We start from the raw sequence: 18,625 nt of genomic DNA, 5'->3' as shown, positions 1-18,625 counted from the left end.
TATTGAAAATTACTGGGGGGGGAGTTTCTATATCTAGATTATTAATAAAAATGTTGAAAACAGTTGTAGCATTATCTGAGCACACAGGTATCCTGTCTTGTGTTACAATTGGACTATATCTTGTACTTTTGTATAACACTTTAGTCAAACCATAAAGAGTTGTCCAATAATCATATGTTGTTAATACAGGCAGATAACTGTCTAGGCCTGTTAAATAGGTGAATGCCTTGACCTGTATAGCTTTCTATACAGTACCTTATCATAAATAAGTTGTTAATATACAATTTCTCATTTTCTTCTGCTACATTTCTTGCATTGAAGAGTTATTTATGTAATCACCCATGAAGCTTTATCATAATGACATCCATAAATTGCTGCATGATATAAAACATGTCCCAACAGATATTTGGGCAGAGCATTTTAAGATAAATGACTTGTTTTATTCATCTTTATGTTTAGTGGCAAAAGGCTTTATCTTTATTAATGAGTTACAATAGTCACATAATATCCTTTTTTGTTGATGAAAACCAGCAATCAATACCTCAAAGTAAAGTATTTTTGCATACTATGTAGACTTTTGACACTGATTATTTTATGTATTATTCATCTTGGGTATATTCAATGGAAACTTTCAGAGCATGTATATTATTAAAAAAAAATATATATTTAGTATGTATACAGTCATATGTTATAATGGTATGGCCTTTTACTTATTTTCATGAACAAAATGTAGTATCCATAAAATCAATACTATGAGTATAATATTCCTAAAATATTTTCTCTTGGCTCACCTAGACAAATATAAGTGAGAGATTCCTATCCTGGGTAAATTGACACTTTCCTTCTAACTGCTTAAAGCTGACTCTGCTTGCTATGAAGAGACATTGAGTTTCATGAGGACGTTCCTATGCAGGTTATGTTTAGTGGGGGTTAAGGACTTTGCAAGATCTCCTCAATCCACCCATAATGATATTTCTAGCAGGAAACTGTGTCCCTTTTCAAAAATGTTTAGGTCGGATACATGTTAGTTAAACATGTCAGTTAGTCCACATATTTTAAGATCCCCACTCCCAGTAGAAGGAGTATAATCTTTTAGCATATAGCAGTTTGTATCCAGATGTGGCTATTATGGCATCCAACAACAAATATAGTGACAGTAAACACCTTGACATTTTTATATAAAATGTTATGCATTATCAAACAACTTTGTAATACAGTTTCATAATTTATTTTGTCCCTATTTTGCGTAATTTTGCTCTGAAGGTGAGCAATTTCTAATTCTCAAAACATGAAATGCACCCTGTTGATGTCTCATTGCTAACTGCTAAATATCAATCCCTAATTAGATTTAACAGCTGCAATACAAATCATTGTATACTAATTTTATTACAGTGACTAGACTTGTTGTCTGTGTACTAAAGCCCAGATTGGCTCCTCCAAATAAGTCAAATGGTGGGTAGTTTGGCTATTAAAAATTAATTGCAGAAAAAAGGATGATAATTTGCTGTTAAAACATTAAGACTTGGCTGATCTGTTCTATAGCAACACAACAGAAATGTCTTGTAATTACAAAGTGTTCATCAGTTTTTCAGCTAGTGGCTGTTCCTTCAGTAGATGGGATTGATTGTTTCTGTCAGACGTGAGATTTCAAACTAATCTGTGCCTTTCCTCCAACAATATTAATAACTCAGTTCCTGTGCGTGATCAGAAGAGAAAATACAATATTTATTAAAATGATTTCTCTTTCTACCAGGTGACCACAGTATACATTAATCAGCCAGTGAGCAGTAAAACCACCTGAGTTTCTGAAAATAATGAATCAAGGAACATTTTTTTAATCACAATCTTCAAAAGACGATGTAGATCTTGTTGTGAAGTAGAATAGTTTGCAGAACCTAGATGTATCAGACGAAGTTATCAGAACTCCAAATATTGCAAAAATCTATTAACAAAGTTTATTATAGAATTCTGGACTTTCTTTTAATGTTTCTTGTTTGGAGTTCTTGCGTGTTGATTATATCTAGATATAGATACATTTTGCTAAATGATTATGATAAACCCCTTAAGTAGATGCAGGATGTTTAATTGTGCAGGATTTAGGTCATTTTTCAATGGATATAATTGTATCTTCATACGGGCAAGATAAAAAGACAGTGGTAAACCATTGTTTAGACTTGCAGATATTTATTATTAATGTTGAGAAATCAAAAGGACTGGGGGAAATCAAATTGGTTATCACATGATCCCATAGCACCATTATCCAACAATTCTGATTGGATAATAGTGCAATGCCATAGAATATCCGTTTAAAGGAGGCAGATGGCGGCAGGTATTGGAAAATCCACATTCAACAGCAGCAAGATATGGAAAGAAAATATTGAATTATTTTATGCGCCAATAAATCTTTTCAATAATTTGCTATTTTTTCCACCCAGTTCATTAGCTATTATTTGTCTAGTAGAGCTATGATAAATAGAAATTAAATCTAAAATACAGAAATGTCTAAATCTTGGCTTATATCTCTAGAACATACTTAATAGGTTCCCTTCCCATCTTATTCACATTATTGTGTACATTCACAAAGAATGTAAGGTTAATAAATTGAGCCACATTTAAGGTGGCAGAGGATGTTTCTGTACATTTTCCCTTAATGGGGGGAGGGGGGATCTTTCTTGTTGGTGAGCAGTGTCTAGAGATAAGATGTAGAAATTTCAGTCTTTTGGATTTAGTTTTATTTTTACAAATATTTTTTTATATGCAATTATATTCCTCCTTAGTTCTGTCACTGTTTTGCCTGCAGGAATCAGCAGAGGTAAATGATTCCAAACAATAATATTTTCTAGAAGCGTATTTGGCAGGTTTTTATTAAAAATGTCTTTCTTATGCTACACTGATGTCAAGAAATTACGAATGGGAAATGCCAGCTTATGACTATGCTTTATTGCCAGCATTTATACATTTGTTCTAGTATATTTTTGCTGTAGAAAATTGAGGTCTGAATTTCCATTGAATATAACCCTTTGGCTCTTTGCAGTGCATGACATTTACATTTGTCATTCATACTACTGTGGTTATAATTGTGTTTATTATTTTTTTCTTATTTTCCTTTTTATGTGGAATGTATTTCATGTGAGGTAAGACACAAGACATCAATAAATTGTGCTATTTAATCATCTTAATCCATTTAACTCTCTGCTTGCTGTCACTCTTCTGAATTCCTGATCTTACGCTCTTAACACAGTTTCATATACTAACTGAAGTAACCGCTATGTGATTTATTTTTAACATTTTAAAAATATATTCTGTATGCTAGTTTCTCAACCTATGTTACATGTAGCCCGTGAGGGCACTTGGGTCATAAACATGGGGTGCCATTAAAAAAAAATACTGTGCAAATCTAGAAAATGTAAACAATGCAAGATATGTCAGTGAAATATGTCAGTTAATGTGTATCACTGCAATAATAAAAGTGCCACAGTGAGATATCACGTAAAAAATATTCCATAATGTCTCATACCAGATTATTCAACTGGGTCATTTATTTGCACACTTTACTTTTAATAGTGACAAACAAACAAACCTAAAGTAAAGTGTGCAAGAGTAAAACTGATTGATATCAGATGCAGGGATATCAACAATTCTATTTCCAGCACTTTATATTCAATGTTATTTTACTTTATTTTTCAAGTAGAGGCAAAAGTATTAAAGTTGTGCTGTATCTGCATTCAAGATCAGTAGAAGTTAAAATAATTCCCTGAATTTAGAAATGTATATCCATATCTTATATTAATGCCTTAGTTCAAAGACCAAAGAAAATATGTCAAGATTACTTCTTACTGAAAAGGTTGAGAAATACTATTCTATATACATGAATGCAAATGTGAAGTTAAACCATTCAAACAAACCATTACATATAAATGTAAAGTGAAATATTACTGGAGTATTGAAAATTGACCTACTACTGCCCTCTAATGGTACCTCCGTAATTGCATTATTGCAAACTTGCCTGTTGTCAACTTGTCTGTTTTATAATTCTGTATGAAACAAATTGTTTGTGCGTGTTAAAAATCTTTTAATAACCTGGCTAATTAGGGCCATATCAGGTCAATAAATATCAACAAGTTCATGTCATAGTGATAATTCAGTCTAGTATAGTGTTTAATGTTCGCTCAAAAACTTAATCCTCCGTGGCTTTTTTTTTATGTGCACTGGAAATATTCCCCAATCAGTAGCACATAGTTATTTTTGAACAAAATAATTTTTGCAATGCACTTGTATTAGTAAAAGCTATCACTGTTTCAGTAAAAGCTTTTACTGTGCAGGTGCAAATTGTTCATACCTAGATATGATTCATGCACCAGCAATTCGAACTGCTTAGGTTTCTGGCAGTGCTCTAACATTGTTGAGGGGTTATCATTTGAAGTATGTGAATAATAATGATGGTTGAAAGGAACACAGACTGGTTTCGCTATTGAACTGGAATAACCTCCAATTTGAATTATATTATGGTCACCCCTAACCTTCTGGTTACATCATGTTAAAATAATATTTGTATCCCAGGGGTTCTATTTATTTTTATTTAATGATGTGTGCCTTTAACACAAGCTAGTAAATTCATACATAAAAAGCTTACATCAATTCTAACGATTACGTTTTTATCAAAAGCTGTAAAATTGAGAACTTTTATTTTTGTGACATTGATGACATAACAAAGGGCATCGTCATTTACATAAATATCATATAAATCGGCTTCAGATCCTTTACATTATGTGGCTTGTATATGGATAGCGTGAGAGAGAGAAATATAGATAAATGGATAAATACAATTATTTTTGCAAATTCTTTCTTTTTAACTTTTTTAAAAGGACATATTCCAAAATTAGTTTCCAAACCTTATGCAGCTACTGTTGATACTGCTACAACTTTGAGATATTAAGTAATTGCTAGTCATTTTTTACTAGAGATGAAGTGTTTATTTTTTTGAAGAGCGCGTAGCACATGAATAACAATATGTTTAATACGTTTTGTTAATATATTTTTTATTTTTAAATAAAGCAGTGCTACATTAACAGATGGCTAAATGCATTAAAGATTGTTTTTCAAACAACCTTTTCATGCCTAATTTGTCAGGTCTGAAAGGTATTCTGCTAATTTCACAAAAGCAAACATTCCCAGTTATCTCTAGATTCTAGAGATATGTTTTATTTATTTTATATATTCTTTTATATGCTCTGTAGATCATTCTTATTTCAGTTATAGAAATTTACATTTTTCAAAAAAAAAAAATCCTATTAAAAATGTAAACTCTACAGTTGATGTAATGTTTTTAAATACTAAAATGAGTTTTATTCAATTTAAATTTATGAATTCCATTATAAATACAGTTATAAGGAGTGTGTTTTTAAATAACCACACTTGCCACATAGAATAGGTCTTACAGTGTTGGCAAGTTGTTGTAATGAGTCAACCCTTGGAAGGTTTTCAGCTTTTTTGACGGAATTGAGTGGAATACAAGAAAGCTTAACAGTGGCGTCACTAGGGTTGGTGTCACCCGGTGCGGTAAGTTATGGTGTCACCCCCCCCCCCGGAAAGCAGACACACACAAAAACACAGGCACACACACATACAAACACTCAGACACACTTAAAAACATACTCAGATGCACACACAAACACTCGGAAACACACTCAGACACACACACACAAAAACTCAGACACACACTTACAAAATATGTAAACTGCACTGCATTAATTATGAAGCTCATGCCTAGAGCTGCTCCCTGGCTCAGCAGAGCATCAAATGAAAAATAAACAGAGCACTCTAAAAATAAATCACTAAAGAAAAGGTTTAGGCGCAAACTATGAAAAATCTGCTCTCTGACTCTGTTCTAAGCCTGTCAGTGCACAGCCCCGGGCCGCGTGCCTACCGCTTCTTATGGCCAATCACCTCTGCACTCTGCCCACCCCCAGACCCCCGCCCGCCCTCCTACCTGTTCAGTGTGCACTTAGTGTACCGTAACCGTAATGGTCTGGTGGGCATCATACGTGGCTCCTTCACTTTAAAGACAGTGTAAAACAGTCATGCGGTCAGGTGCCAGGCATCCCCTCATGATTTGCTAATTCCCGTTTAGAGAGACAGCACAGCAGTGAGTGACTCCACTGCTCCACATGTCACTGAGCAGTGAGCACAGATAGGCAGGCAGGTTTAGGCTAGCAGCGCAACTTTGCAAGCCCCACGGCATGCCCACAACATTCATAGCGAAATTGGGCAGGGGAGAAGCAAAGTACAAACAAGCAAAAGCAGCCGGGAAAACTATTTGTTGAAATTGCAGCACTGGCTCAAGGGGCAAACAATTGTGTGTCTACAACTTCCCCAGTCCCACCAATGTTCCCAAATGCCAGACCCTCTAATAAAAAAAAAATCTATGCATCTCAACATTGTATTTCTTTCAATTTCAATAAAATTTAAAAAAAAAAAAAAAAAAATTTTTTTTTTTTTTTTTTTTTTTTTGGTGTCACCCCCTGGAGGGTGTCACCCGGGTGCGGCCCGCCCCCCCCGCCCCCCCCCCTAGTGACGCCACTGAAGCTTAATGTTTAATATATTTTTTAGACATATGTCAAATGATACCACTGTAAAACTCTTAGCTAACTGCAAGGTTGAAGTACATATATGCGACCCATGATACTGAGTAGGTAGCCCACCAGTAGTCCCAGATTCTACCAATTCTTTTTTTAATCGGTGTAGTGACAATTCTGGTAACTGAGTTATGCCAGTGCTTGTTTTACAAGGTATATTAATTAACTCATCTGTTAAATAAGGAGTAATTACAGCTTCTTTAGAGTTTCAAACAGACCAATACGTCGCCATATCTGTTCTTATCATGTTGAAGAAGAGGAATACTTAGTTTGACCTGTTCACATGTCTTATAGACTGACCTTTAACTCTTTATACCCTGGGTAGTGGCATCCTAACCCATTCAGAACCATATATGTAGTCAGTGCTTTTTGGCTCAGACTTCTACCTCTGTTACAAGCTGACATATCCATGCACAGATCTTTATTTACAATAATCAGTCTACTCTTTTAAATGCATTTAATTTGCTATGTCAACCCTCTTTGGAAGTTAATTCTATAACTTCACATGCTATAAACTGAAAACTGCTTTTTGCAGCATCAAGTAAATGTAAATATTTCAATATAAAGTTTATTTGTGTGTATTAATATCAAAGGGCAGTTATATTTGTATGTTGATCAGTTATATCTGCATATAGTTCAGGATTATTGCTTAGTGCATTGTGTCTACTAAGGTTAAGAATTGCTAATGACATAATACCCGTTATCCATTTACAGCAGCAAGAAGCTTACTGAAGAAACCGGATGGAGTCAAGGTAAGTTTACAAAACATTCTCACATATATTTTTTTTTTTATGTCTTTTAAAAGGTGTTTAAATATTTTTGCATTCAATTTATAGCTCAAGATAACCTAAAGTAACTTTATATAAATTCTACTTCCAAACTATCGGGATGTACAGAATTTTCTTCACATTCATGTATCAAATTCTTAATTTAAAAATAAATTAATATATATAATATTTATTTAACACTGTTTTCCATTATTTTTTGTTTTCTTCAGGGTGATTGATTTAATATCTATTTTACCTCCTTGTAGTAGCACAAACCAATGAACCAAAAAAAATTGCACAAACATTTGAAATTCAACTTCTGTTTTTTTTTTTTGTTTTTTTTTTATGGTTATGTTAGATAATTAAGGGGTTAAGAGCAAACATCTGAAACAAATGGTGTTGTGGCTGATAGAATACTGTGAAAACACAGATGTATAATTGAAAAACGTGTGTGTGTGTATATGTACATTATTTAATGTTGTGCCATCATAACATAAGATAAATATTATAAATAATCTGCTACATTGTGAAAAGAAAAAAATAGCTTTTTAATGTAGCAACTAGGAACACATTTAATTAGACTCAACGATGACCTGTATCATTGCTTTGGGATAGTTCTACTTTCTTCTCAAAACCATTTTCCATATAAACTGTATTTTGTTGAGATGGGTAAGTTCCTGTTCGTTCTTATTCAATCCTTACTTGGGGCAAAATATAATAAGAAAATTCTCACGTTTGTCATCAAAAAAAAAAAAGCTCACAAATGATATCACCATATTTATTAAAGGGACATAATACTCATGCTAAATCACTTGAAACTGATGCAGTATAACTGTAAAAAGCTGACAGGAAAATATCACCTGAGCATCTCTATGTAAAAAAGGAAGATATTTTACCTCACAATCTCCTCAGCTCAGTAGAGTAAGTTCTGTGTTACTGTGATCTCATGAGATTTGACTTAACTCTCATGAGATTTCATTGTAAACTTCCTTTAAACTGAATAGGGAAATAACATGAGAGTGCACGAGGCTCATCCTTTCAGCTGTCCCGGGACAGACATACTAAAATGCTGCTTGGCTACTGAAAAACTTTTGAGGTAAAATATCTTTCTTTTTTACATAGAGATGTTTAGGTGATATTTTCTAGTCCGCTTTTTACAGCTATGCTGCATCACTTTCAAGTGTTTAAACATTTCAGTATTATGGCCCTTTAAAGGCTATGCGCCAATAAAGTCACAACTTTTCATATGATCATTTGCAAGTCTTTAATGTATGTGAATGAGTTGTCTAGAAATGCCTAATTCTTGTGTTAATCTCTATTGGTATTTTAAAATTGCCGTGTATATATTTGCTGTTTTCATATATTTATGAAAAGTGGCGCATGTAATATTCACTGTTTTTAATATCGCTAATTTGTAGGTTGCAAGATAGTGAAAGAGCAATATTGTTGTTTGTCTGGAGGAAAAATTTCTTTTTCTTGCCATAATGGCTGTATTTAGGGTTAGAAGTCGCCCACAACAAGGCGCAGAACCTGAAGAAGAATGATTAAATAACACACAGGTGTATACAGATTTTAAAAAAGTAAAATAATTTAAAGGGCAATTGAAATAAGTGTACTCAAAAGAACAAAGATAAGCTACAATAAACAGGCAACCTTCCTCGATAAAAGAGCAAAATTAAAATAACTTTAAAATAACTTTAAAAATAACTTTGCAGTCTTAAAAAAAAAATTCAGAGAAGGGCCATAATGATAATAAGGGGGAAAGTGGTATGAGGAGAGGCTAGCCAAACTGGGTCTGTTTTTCTCTAGGAAAAAGGCACCTGAAAGGTGACAAGATTACTTTATATAAATATATGCATGGCCCATATACTGAGAATGGCAGAAGCTCTGTTAATTCCAAGAAAATAGTTTGTGACAAGAGTTCACAATTTAAAGCTTGTGGAAAGTAGATTTTCTTCATAAACGGAAAGAGTCCACAGCTGCATTCATTACTTTTGGAAAATTCAGAACCTGGCCACCAGGAGGAGGCAATGACACCCCAGCCAAAGGCTTAAATACCTCTCCCACTTCCCCCATCCCCCAGTCATTCTTTGCCTTTCGTCCCAGGAGGTTGGCAGAGAAGTGTCAGCAGTTTTTTTTCGATAAGTCTCTTATGGAGGGTAGTACTCTTCGGAATGGGACTGGAGTTTTAAGTAGTCCTGTCAGCCTCTCAGTGAGAGCATGGATGAATGTTAGAGTCCGGAGATGCAGGGAAAGTCTTCCTGCAAAACCATCCCGACTCAGTTTAACAACTCAAGCAATCAGCATTGACGAATTTTGCTGCCTGCTTTCTTCTCTCAAGTCCATGGCAGAAGTGACACTACTATCTGTCACACTTGAAAGGCTGTGTTCCTGTTCCATGGTGTAGATTCCAGTAAGATTGTTTCATTTTACTTTCATCATGGATGTCTTGTAATTTCAACTGTTTATCCAAAAGGCTACAGACTCACAGGAATAACTTAAATACAGGGTCTCAGCGAGGCTCCTTTTGTATCTTGGAATCAAGGGTTAATATCTCCTGAGGGGGTTATTGAACAGGTTTTTTTTTTAAATCATGTTTGTTATATGATTCTGTCTGCTAATATGTAGTGATATTTGAGCTCATGGCTATTTCGGAACATAACGGTCTTTACGTTCGGGCACGCTTTTTCATGGACTGCACGGTACACCTTGTGACCGGGCGTGGTCATGTTTTGGCTCTCCACATTCCTCATTCTTGACCGTGTGGCGACAAAGAAATTCTGTTTCGCTGGTGTCTGGTTCATAGGAGGTGGTGACTGCCCCAGCCATTGGGGGTGTAAGGTGCCGTTCCCATTTTTCTTATTGATCAATTTTTTTATCAATATCCCAGTTATGGAGGATTCTGATTTTTTGGAGACGGATGTCTCTGATTCTGATTCTACTTCTTCCGAAGAATATGAATTGGCCCGGGTGATACATGTCCATCAGTTATGTTCCGAATGCCATTTTAGAGTGCTCCTTTCCTCGAGATTGGGGAACCAGGGGCCCGCTGAGCCATCCGCCTCTGGGGATTCTGCTTTCCGTGAGGTGCGTTCCCTACAACTAACTCTTACTGCGCATGCAGGTAACCCAAACACGGCTTATCCTTCTCTGGAGGGTGGCCTGTTTCCTCCGGAAGTTATGACACGGTTTCGCATGGCCATATCTTTTGGCGCTGGTTACATCTCCCAGGATTGTGTTTAACATATTGTCCATGTTCCGTTAACCAGGGCTCGTCAGGCATGGAATCGCCTGGTCCAGTTCAGGCGTCTAGGGGAGTGACTCCCTGAGGCTTCAGGGGGTCAACCTTCAGGGCCAGGATCTTTGTTTGCCCGGTGCAGGTAAGTTTTGCCTTACGTTATAGACTAGCGTGCCTTTGTGCTCTACTGAGGCATGTTTTGGCGTTGCTGGAGGATCCCACTCTTAATGGGGTGGTGGATCATGAGTCTTCTGATGGGAATGGCATGCAGGATTAGACATAATGGGATGAAGTATTCTTCTTATAGTATTGTTTCTTGAGTATCTTTTCAGTTCTGAGCTTGGAAGACCCGGATTTCTGTTGGCGTGGGAGTATCCATTCTTCCTGGGCGATAACCTACGGGTTGCCTTATCTTTTATTTTAATCTGGTTAGGATGCATTTTTTTGTTTGTTATAATATTTCCTTTGGGAATTTTCTTCTCTGGAATCGATACTCGCGATTTTGTGATTGCACTGTTTACTTCTACGAAAGTTATGAGGACGTGTTTTAGTCCTATGTTTGTCTGTTGTTTATCTCTCTTGTGTGGCCTTATCAGTATGGAGCTCTTGGTTTCTGGCTGGTCCTGACTGGGTTCAAATCCTTCTGGTTTTAAGGCCTATTTCAGACATGTGACACCTTCTATGCCTGACTGGTCTGGTAAGGGCACCAAATGGTCCCACTATTATTTGTTTTACAAATTTCAGCTAGCATTCCGGGAGGACTTGATGGTCCGTGATTTGTCTAGGGGCATGGAGGATCGTGTTAGGTCCTCCTTAGCCTTTCAATCTAGTGGCCGGGACTTTGTTGAGATCCGCTCCAACATCCTCTGTTGGTTCCGATTCGGGATCCAGGGTTTTCCTTTTTTTCTCGGCTTCGGATGAAGCTTGGTTTCTGGAGTAGGGGTGTTAGGCCTGGTGCCCTCAGAATAGGCCGCCTTTTGTATGCTCCCGTTTTAGCATTCAGTGTCCTCTATAGCTTGGGTATTGTTTTCCCAAAAGTAATGAATGCAGCTGTGGACTCGTTCCGTTTATGAAGAAAACCCTAAATTATGCTTACCTGATCATTTCCTTTTCTTCAGACGGAAATAGTCCACAGCTCCCCGTTCCGTAATTTTCTGGGGGTGTTGGTTATTTCTGTTCTTCTGGCACCTTTTTTCACCCTATGCTTCTTCTACTGTTCCTTGTTCCTCTGCAGAATGACTGGGGGTAGGGGAAGTGGGAGAGGTATTTAAGCCTTGGCTGGGGTGTCTTTGCCTCCTCCTGGTGGCCAGGGTCTGAATTTCCCAAAAGTAATGAATGCAGCTGTGAACTCTTTCCATCTGACGAAAAGAAAATTATCAGGCAAGCATAATTTGTTTTAATCTCCTGCAACGTAAACGTTTTTTCACTGTAAGAGCAATCAAATTGTGGAACTCATTACCTGAGGAGGTAGTAAATGCCTATACCTTAAATACATTAAAAAATGTTTTAGACACATTTCTCTCTAGAAACATAATTCAGGGATATGATTGCTTGTGTTAAATGGGTCACCTTTTTTTTTTTTTTAAACTTTATTTATACCACCAGAAAGATAGGCATGAAAACCCAAGGCAGCGTTAAATTTGAATACACACAAAGAAAATCGTTACAGTTTGTCAAATATAGGCCTTTGGCAAGGGTCAATCTAAAAGAATTCAGTAGAAGGTTTTTAGTAGTCCCACAATAACATATCAGCAAAGTCAAGGGTCATGCCTCCTCTCTTCGCCTTTTCCTTTTTTCTGTAAACAATTACAATTAACCACATTCACAAAAATATAGAACAATAAAAAAAAAAGGAAAAAAAAATATAAAAATAACAATAAAAAAAAAAGGAAAGAAGAAAGATATATTTAACCACACCCATACTTACCTGGGGCCCTCCCAGACCGCCGGCCGCAGAATGATTCCAGAATTGGTATGTATATGAAATAGAAAGTGATGAGGTGTACCCGCCTATTAAGTGGATGTGTTAGAAAAGCACCAATTTCCCCTAAGATTCTCCCTCAAGATAAATTCACTATTTTTAAATGGGTATAGAACACGCTCCCTAACCACGTCAGGTAAGTGTAGCAAGTAAGGTGCCCATTTCTTTATAAATCTAGGTATCCTCTGCTCGATATTCCCACGAACATCTGCTTGTTCTATGAGCATCTGAGTATGTAGCTTGGATAGTAGTTTCTGAAAGGGTGGAGGTGAGCTTTCTGCCCAATATTGTAGTATTAGTTGTCTTGCAAGCAAAACAGATATAGAGACGAAAGCATCATGGGGGCAAGTATCGCGTTCTGGGAGTATAAATAGAACTCGTTGAGCCGAGAGGGATGTCTGGAATTTGGTTACTTTAGTCAACCAGTAGGTTAATTTACCCCAGAAAAAACTTCAGTTTAGGGCAATCCCAGAACAAGTGGGTCTAGTCTGGGTTTGCATAGTTACATTTAACACATGTATTTGTTGCTCCGGGTACCCATTTGGCTCTGAGGGCTGGAGTAAGGTATGCCTGTTGGAGGATTTTGGTGTGAGTTTCCCTCAAGTTAGCGGATAACGTGATATTTCTGACTTCTGTGAAACTATCTATGAGCCTATCGCTGTTTATCTCTATAGATCTACATCCGGTCCATTTCGAGAGTAGCTTTTGAGCAACAGTGCTGTCAAAGTGTTTAAGCACGAGATTATATGTATTTGCTAGTTTGTATGACCCTTGTTTAGCCAGTGAGCATAAGGTGGTGAGATTATTGTTTTCTGTTTGTAGGAGTCCATCTGTTTTTAATTTTGTGACATAGTGCCTGCACTGTAGGTATGCAAATCTATGCATGTATGGGTCACCTTTTAATGTGATTAGTTTAAGCTCAACTGGAATTTCCATCTAAAGGAGAGGATAGTCCACGGCTTCATTCATTACTTGTGGGAATTAAGAACCTGGCCACCAGGAGGAGGCAAAGACACCCCAGCCAAAGGCTTAAATACCTCCCCCACTACTGTCATCCCCCAGTTATTTTTTGCCTTTCGTCACTGGAGGTTGGCAGAGAAGTATTGGAAGATTTGGAGTAGCTCTTATGGAGGGTAGTACTCTTTGAAATGGGAATGGTTTTTTAAGTAGTCCTGTCAGCATCTCAGTAAGAGCATGGGTGAAAGTTAGAGTCCGGAGATGCAGGGAGAGCCTTTCTGCAAAAACCATCCCGATTCACATTAACAGCTCTATAAGCAATCAGCGTTGATGATTTTCGCTGCTTGCTTCCTCCACTCAAGTCCATGTCAGAAGTGATGCTGCTACACTGTCACACTTGAGAGGCCGTGTTCCTGTTCCATGGCATAGATTCTGGTAAGATCAATTCATTTTTTATTTACATAACGCAAGAAAACAGGGTCACAGTGTGATGCCTTTTATCTTTATAGAATCAAGGGTTAATATCCCTGGAAGGGGGATTATTAAACAGGGGGGTTTGTACATATTGTTATTTGTTGTGTCATTGCTGCGATATGTGTGAGATGAGGCTCTGGCAATGGGTGGACTACAGATTTCATTCCTGGGAGTTACTTTACGCAGCCGATTTGGCACGTTTTTTTTCTCCCTAGTGCAGGGGCGTTCCTGCGAGGCACTCCATGTGACCGGGTGGGGCCTATTCAACTTCCTCTTCTTGACCGGTGGTTGCAGGAGATGAAGCTTTTTTTTTTTTTTTATATTTAAAGTTTTTATTGAGGTTGTGCGAAAACAGTACAACATATATGAAACATCATATCCTTGCAACATACATAAATGGTACATCTCCGTTTAACAACTTTTGCGCAGTTACAAAGACGTAATTCTCCAAGTAAATAATCTTATAGAGAAAGAAACAAACAAACATTGGAACCTCTTTTCTTTTTCATAAGCTAAAATTAGCAATATAAGTGGTCACGTTAGGACCTATAGACTTAGAATAGCTTAGTAGATGGTTTTTAAATGGTAGCAATAGTGAAAATATCATTTTGCGATATAACTAGCACTGTAAAATATTATATGTTAGTGTATTGAGCTAGATACCCAAGCAGTCTTGTTACGCTAGGCATAGAGGACAAGGTCAACTTTATATTATACTGCAAGGGTTATTAGTAAAAAAACAACAAACAAACAAAAAAGACTATAGTTGGGGTGCGGCACAGGGCAGATAGGCCGCGTAGTTAGACCTCCTATAGAAGGAGGTTTATTATGGAGGGGGGGGGAGGTGATAGAGTGAGTATAATAAATAAAATATATAGCTTAGGGACTAAGAAGCTCATTGTGGTTTAGGAGAGGGGGCGATTAAAGAAATGCGAGAGATAGGAAATGCTAAGTAGACAGACTTTAGTGTTACAGGGCAGCCTAGTCATACATAAAGTCTCATGAACATATTGGTTAACAGGGGAAAAATAAGAGCGGACTGGTGACATATTAGATCAGTGGTGTATCTGGCATAACAAAGCTTAGTTCTAAACTTTACAGAGCCGGCATGAAACAGAAACAGAGAACATATAAAGATACATGACTAAACATCTATAAAAATTAGAAAAGTGAATTCTTCCAGGAGTCACAGATTAAGGAGGTCATAAACATTAGGATGTAGATCTTTAAAGACAGAACTCCCTGTTAAAAGGAACATACAAGCTGACAATTTTAAGGCATGAATAAAATGTCATCAACATGTCCTAGAGCACCTCAATTTCTAACATTCACATGTGGCTCATTAAAACAGTCAAACAAGAAATGAAAAATAAGCATGCTTTTAGCATATTGAACTTCAGGGCAGTAAGACACCCAGTACTCTAGAAATTGAACCATATAACATTACAAGTGTAACTAGTCCAACATAAGCACAAAGGTCAGGAATACACCATTTTCGTATGCTCATGTATCAAGATCTATATCTGTATTGATCTATATAGGCACATCTAGGTATATGAGAATTCTGACTTGACTATCATGCTCATAGTAATCTTAAAAGCTAGGTACCTGCCATCTTTAATAAATTAAAGCTATATGGGTCACATGCTGACAGTACATCAGTAAGTAGATTGTTGTTCCAATCCCATAACCTGCTGGAATGAATAAAGTTACACTTATATTGCACGCACACATATTGAAACAAATGGGCCTTAAACTATAGCAAACGCTTCATAAAGGGCAATCACATAGAAGTGCATTGTAGTCCATATAGTGATAAATATAGTTCCCAAACCTGCCGACACATTAAACGTTCAGTATTGTCACATTTGCTGATGTCCACTATGTTTACAACATCATGGCATGCCCTTTTAATTGCAGCTTTATCCGTCAGGAATTGTGTCAAGATGTCAGACCAAAGTATAGAAATTTCTGTTGCAGTGGGAAGACCATGTTACCAAGACTACTTAACCAATTCCGGCCCTCTCAGTGTAGGAATGAGGGCTCTCCTCAACCGCTTCAAAAGACTTATTCCAGAACAGACGGACCAAGCACCGCTGTTCCCATGTGCGAAAGAGCTGAATAGGGAGGCAGTTAGTACTAATGGCGTCAAGGCCTTTTACTTGCCCGGGAGATTCCTGACTCACAGCAGCCATCAAACCGGCTAAGCAGATGAGATCCTCCTCCATGAAGTGCTGCCGGACCGTGCTGGTAAGCAAGAGCTTAACGCTGATCTCCACAGCCTCCCGATATGTCCCGGATCCAGTAAATGTAGGACTAGAGATATGAGAGGGAAGCTGGGGCCCCGAAGCATCCCCCCACTCAGTGTCTACCTCATTTTGATCCGGAGACTTTATTAGCAAGCTCTTGCGCTGCTCCTCCGATTCCCCAGCTCTATCTAGGGCGGCAGTAAGCTTGTTGTGATGGTGAGTCAGTAGTTTGTTGATTTCAACAAGTATCCCGTGAACAGCAGCCATAGTAACTGCGTGTCTACCGGTGTGAGAAAATGTCTGCCGCCTCTGTAGATACAGAGCAGGATTCCCAGGCGTAGTCCACAAGATTTAGCAGAAAATCTAAATTTTGTAGCTTCCAAGCAGTTATAGGAGTAGACCCACTATGGTATTAGTTCACGCTGTGCCAACAATTCATTTTTAAGTCATATTTAGGTAAAATTATGCAGGAGCTCTAAAGATCTGCGTCCTCTCCTGTGCTCTGTTGGCTCCGTCCCCCGGAGATGAAGCTTTTTATTTCTGTGGTCTGGGTCTAAGGACTGCCCCGGCCATTGGAAGTATAAAGGTGCCATTGATATATTATATCTAGTCCGTAATAAAGGCATAAGCTATGGAGGACTCTTGACGCGTTGGAGGGTACTCCCTCTTTAACAAAGTCTAATACCTGTGTTTATTGTGAGGAGGTTCTGGTAGATCCGCCTGCTCAACGTTGTTCCACATGCCTTGACAAGATTACTACATCTAGAAAGAATAAGATGTCTAGTACTACTGAGCTGTCCACCTCTGAGGGTTCTCCATTCTGTGAGGTGCATTCCCTACATTCATCTGATTACACATGCTACTCCCCAGGGCACAACTAATCCTTCTGAGTGAGAGGGCTGCTGGCCGTCAGATTTTGCGGATCAACTGCAAACGGCGGTGTCTATGGTAATTAGTGCCTTACCACGTTCTGCAAAGCGCAAGTGTAGGGTAAATCGTTGCGGCCCGGCCTAGGGGTCATCTACTCCAATGGATATCTCGGCAAGATTATCTGCTGACGAGGACAACTCAGACTCTTCTGAGGACATTCCTTCTGGGTCGGAGTCTGTCATCTAAACCTCCGGCTGCGGAGGAACCAGACTTTAGGTTTAGGATGGAAAATTTACGCTTTCTACTGAAGCAAGCGCTTGCTACGCTGGAGGTTCCAGAACCGAAACTACCGGAGGAACCTTAGATTCCTAAACTTGATGAAATATATGAGGACAGGGTGGTGCCTCAGACCTTCCGGGTTCCTGTTAAGATGGCTAACATTATTAAGAATGAATGGGAGAAATTGGGTTCATCCTTTTCCCCTTCCCCTTCTTTTTAGAAACTGTTCCCCGTTCCAGACTCTCAGCTTGAGCTATTTGGGACTGTCCCTAAGGTGGATGATGCTATCTCCACTCTCGCGAAGCGTATGACGATCCCTCTTGAGGATAGTTCGTCGTTTAAGGAGTCCATGGATAAAAAGTTAGAAAACATGTTGTGAAAGATGTTTCAGCACACAGGGTTTGTTTTTCATCCGGCAGCGGCGGTAGCAACATTGGTGTGAAGCCTTGTCTAAGATGGTCGAGAGGGAGACTTCCCTTGACGGGATACAGGATAGAATTAAGGCCTTGAGGGTAGCTAATTTTTTTATTTGTGACACCAGTATGCATATTATTCGCCTGAATGCAAAAATATCGCGTTTTTCCGCCCTAGCCCGTAGGAGGCAAGGATGCCTTCCTGCCACAGGATAAGAAGGCTAAGCCTAAGGGATCTATTTTTCATCCCTTTCGTTTGGACAAGGCCCATCACCATCAGCCGAAATCGTAGCAGTCCAAGGAAACTTGGAAGCCAGCTCAGTCTTGGAATAAGTCCAAGCAAAACAAGAATCCCGCCGAGACAAAATCAGCATCAAGGGGTGGCTCCCGGCCGGTCAATGGACCGAGTAGGGGGGCAGATTTTCTCTCTTCTCAGAAGTCTGGTTGCAGGATGTTCAGGACCCTTGGCTTCTGGAGGTCATCGCCCAGGGTTACAGTATAGGGTTCACATCTCATCCGCCCAGGGGAATATTCCTCCTGTCAAACCTGTCTTCAAGACCAGAGAAGAGGGATGCCTTTCTAGAATGTGTGAGAGATTTCTCTTCTCTCTGAGTAATTGTACCAGCACCTCCAGCAGAGAGAGGTCTAGGGTACTATTCAAACCTTTTTGTGGTCCCAAAGAAGGAGGGCACATTCCGCCCCATTCAGGACCTAAAATGTTTAAACAAATTTCTGTCCGTTCTATCATTCAAAATGAAAACA

The 18,625-nt window shown here is 38.2% G+C and overlaps 1 protein-coding gene across 1 annotated transcript in view; it reads left to right on the top strand.

The window, feature by feature from the left end:
* The window catches only part of CAMK2D (calcium/calmodulin dependent protein kinase II delta), a 738,893-nt gene that overhangs the window by 583,054 nt on the left and 137,214 nt on the right, over positions 1 to 18,625 (top strand). Inside the window, exon 13 of the mRNA XM_053703586.1 lies at positions 7,353 to 7,387. Coding sequence (XP_053559561.1) covers positions 7,353 to 7,387 — 35 coding nt within the window. The remainder of the gene's footprint in view (positions 1 to 7,352; positions 7,388 to 18,625) is intronic.

Source organism: Bombina bombina, chromosome 2, assembly GCF_027579735.1.
Source record: "Bombina bombina isolate aBomBom1 chromosome 2, aBomBom1.pri, whole genome shotgun sequence".
NCBI classification, from domain to species: domain Eukaryota; kingdom Metazoa; phylum Chordata; class Amphibia; order Anura; family Bombinatoridae; genus Bombina; species Bombina bombina.
This window is presented reverse-complemented; position numbering and strand designations above follow the sequence as displayed.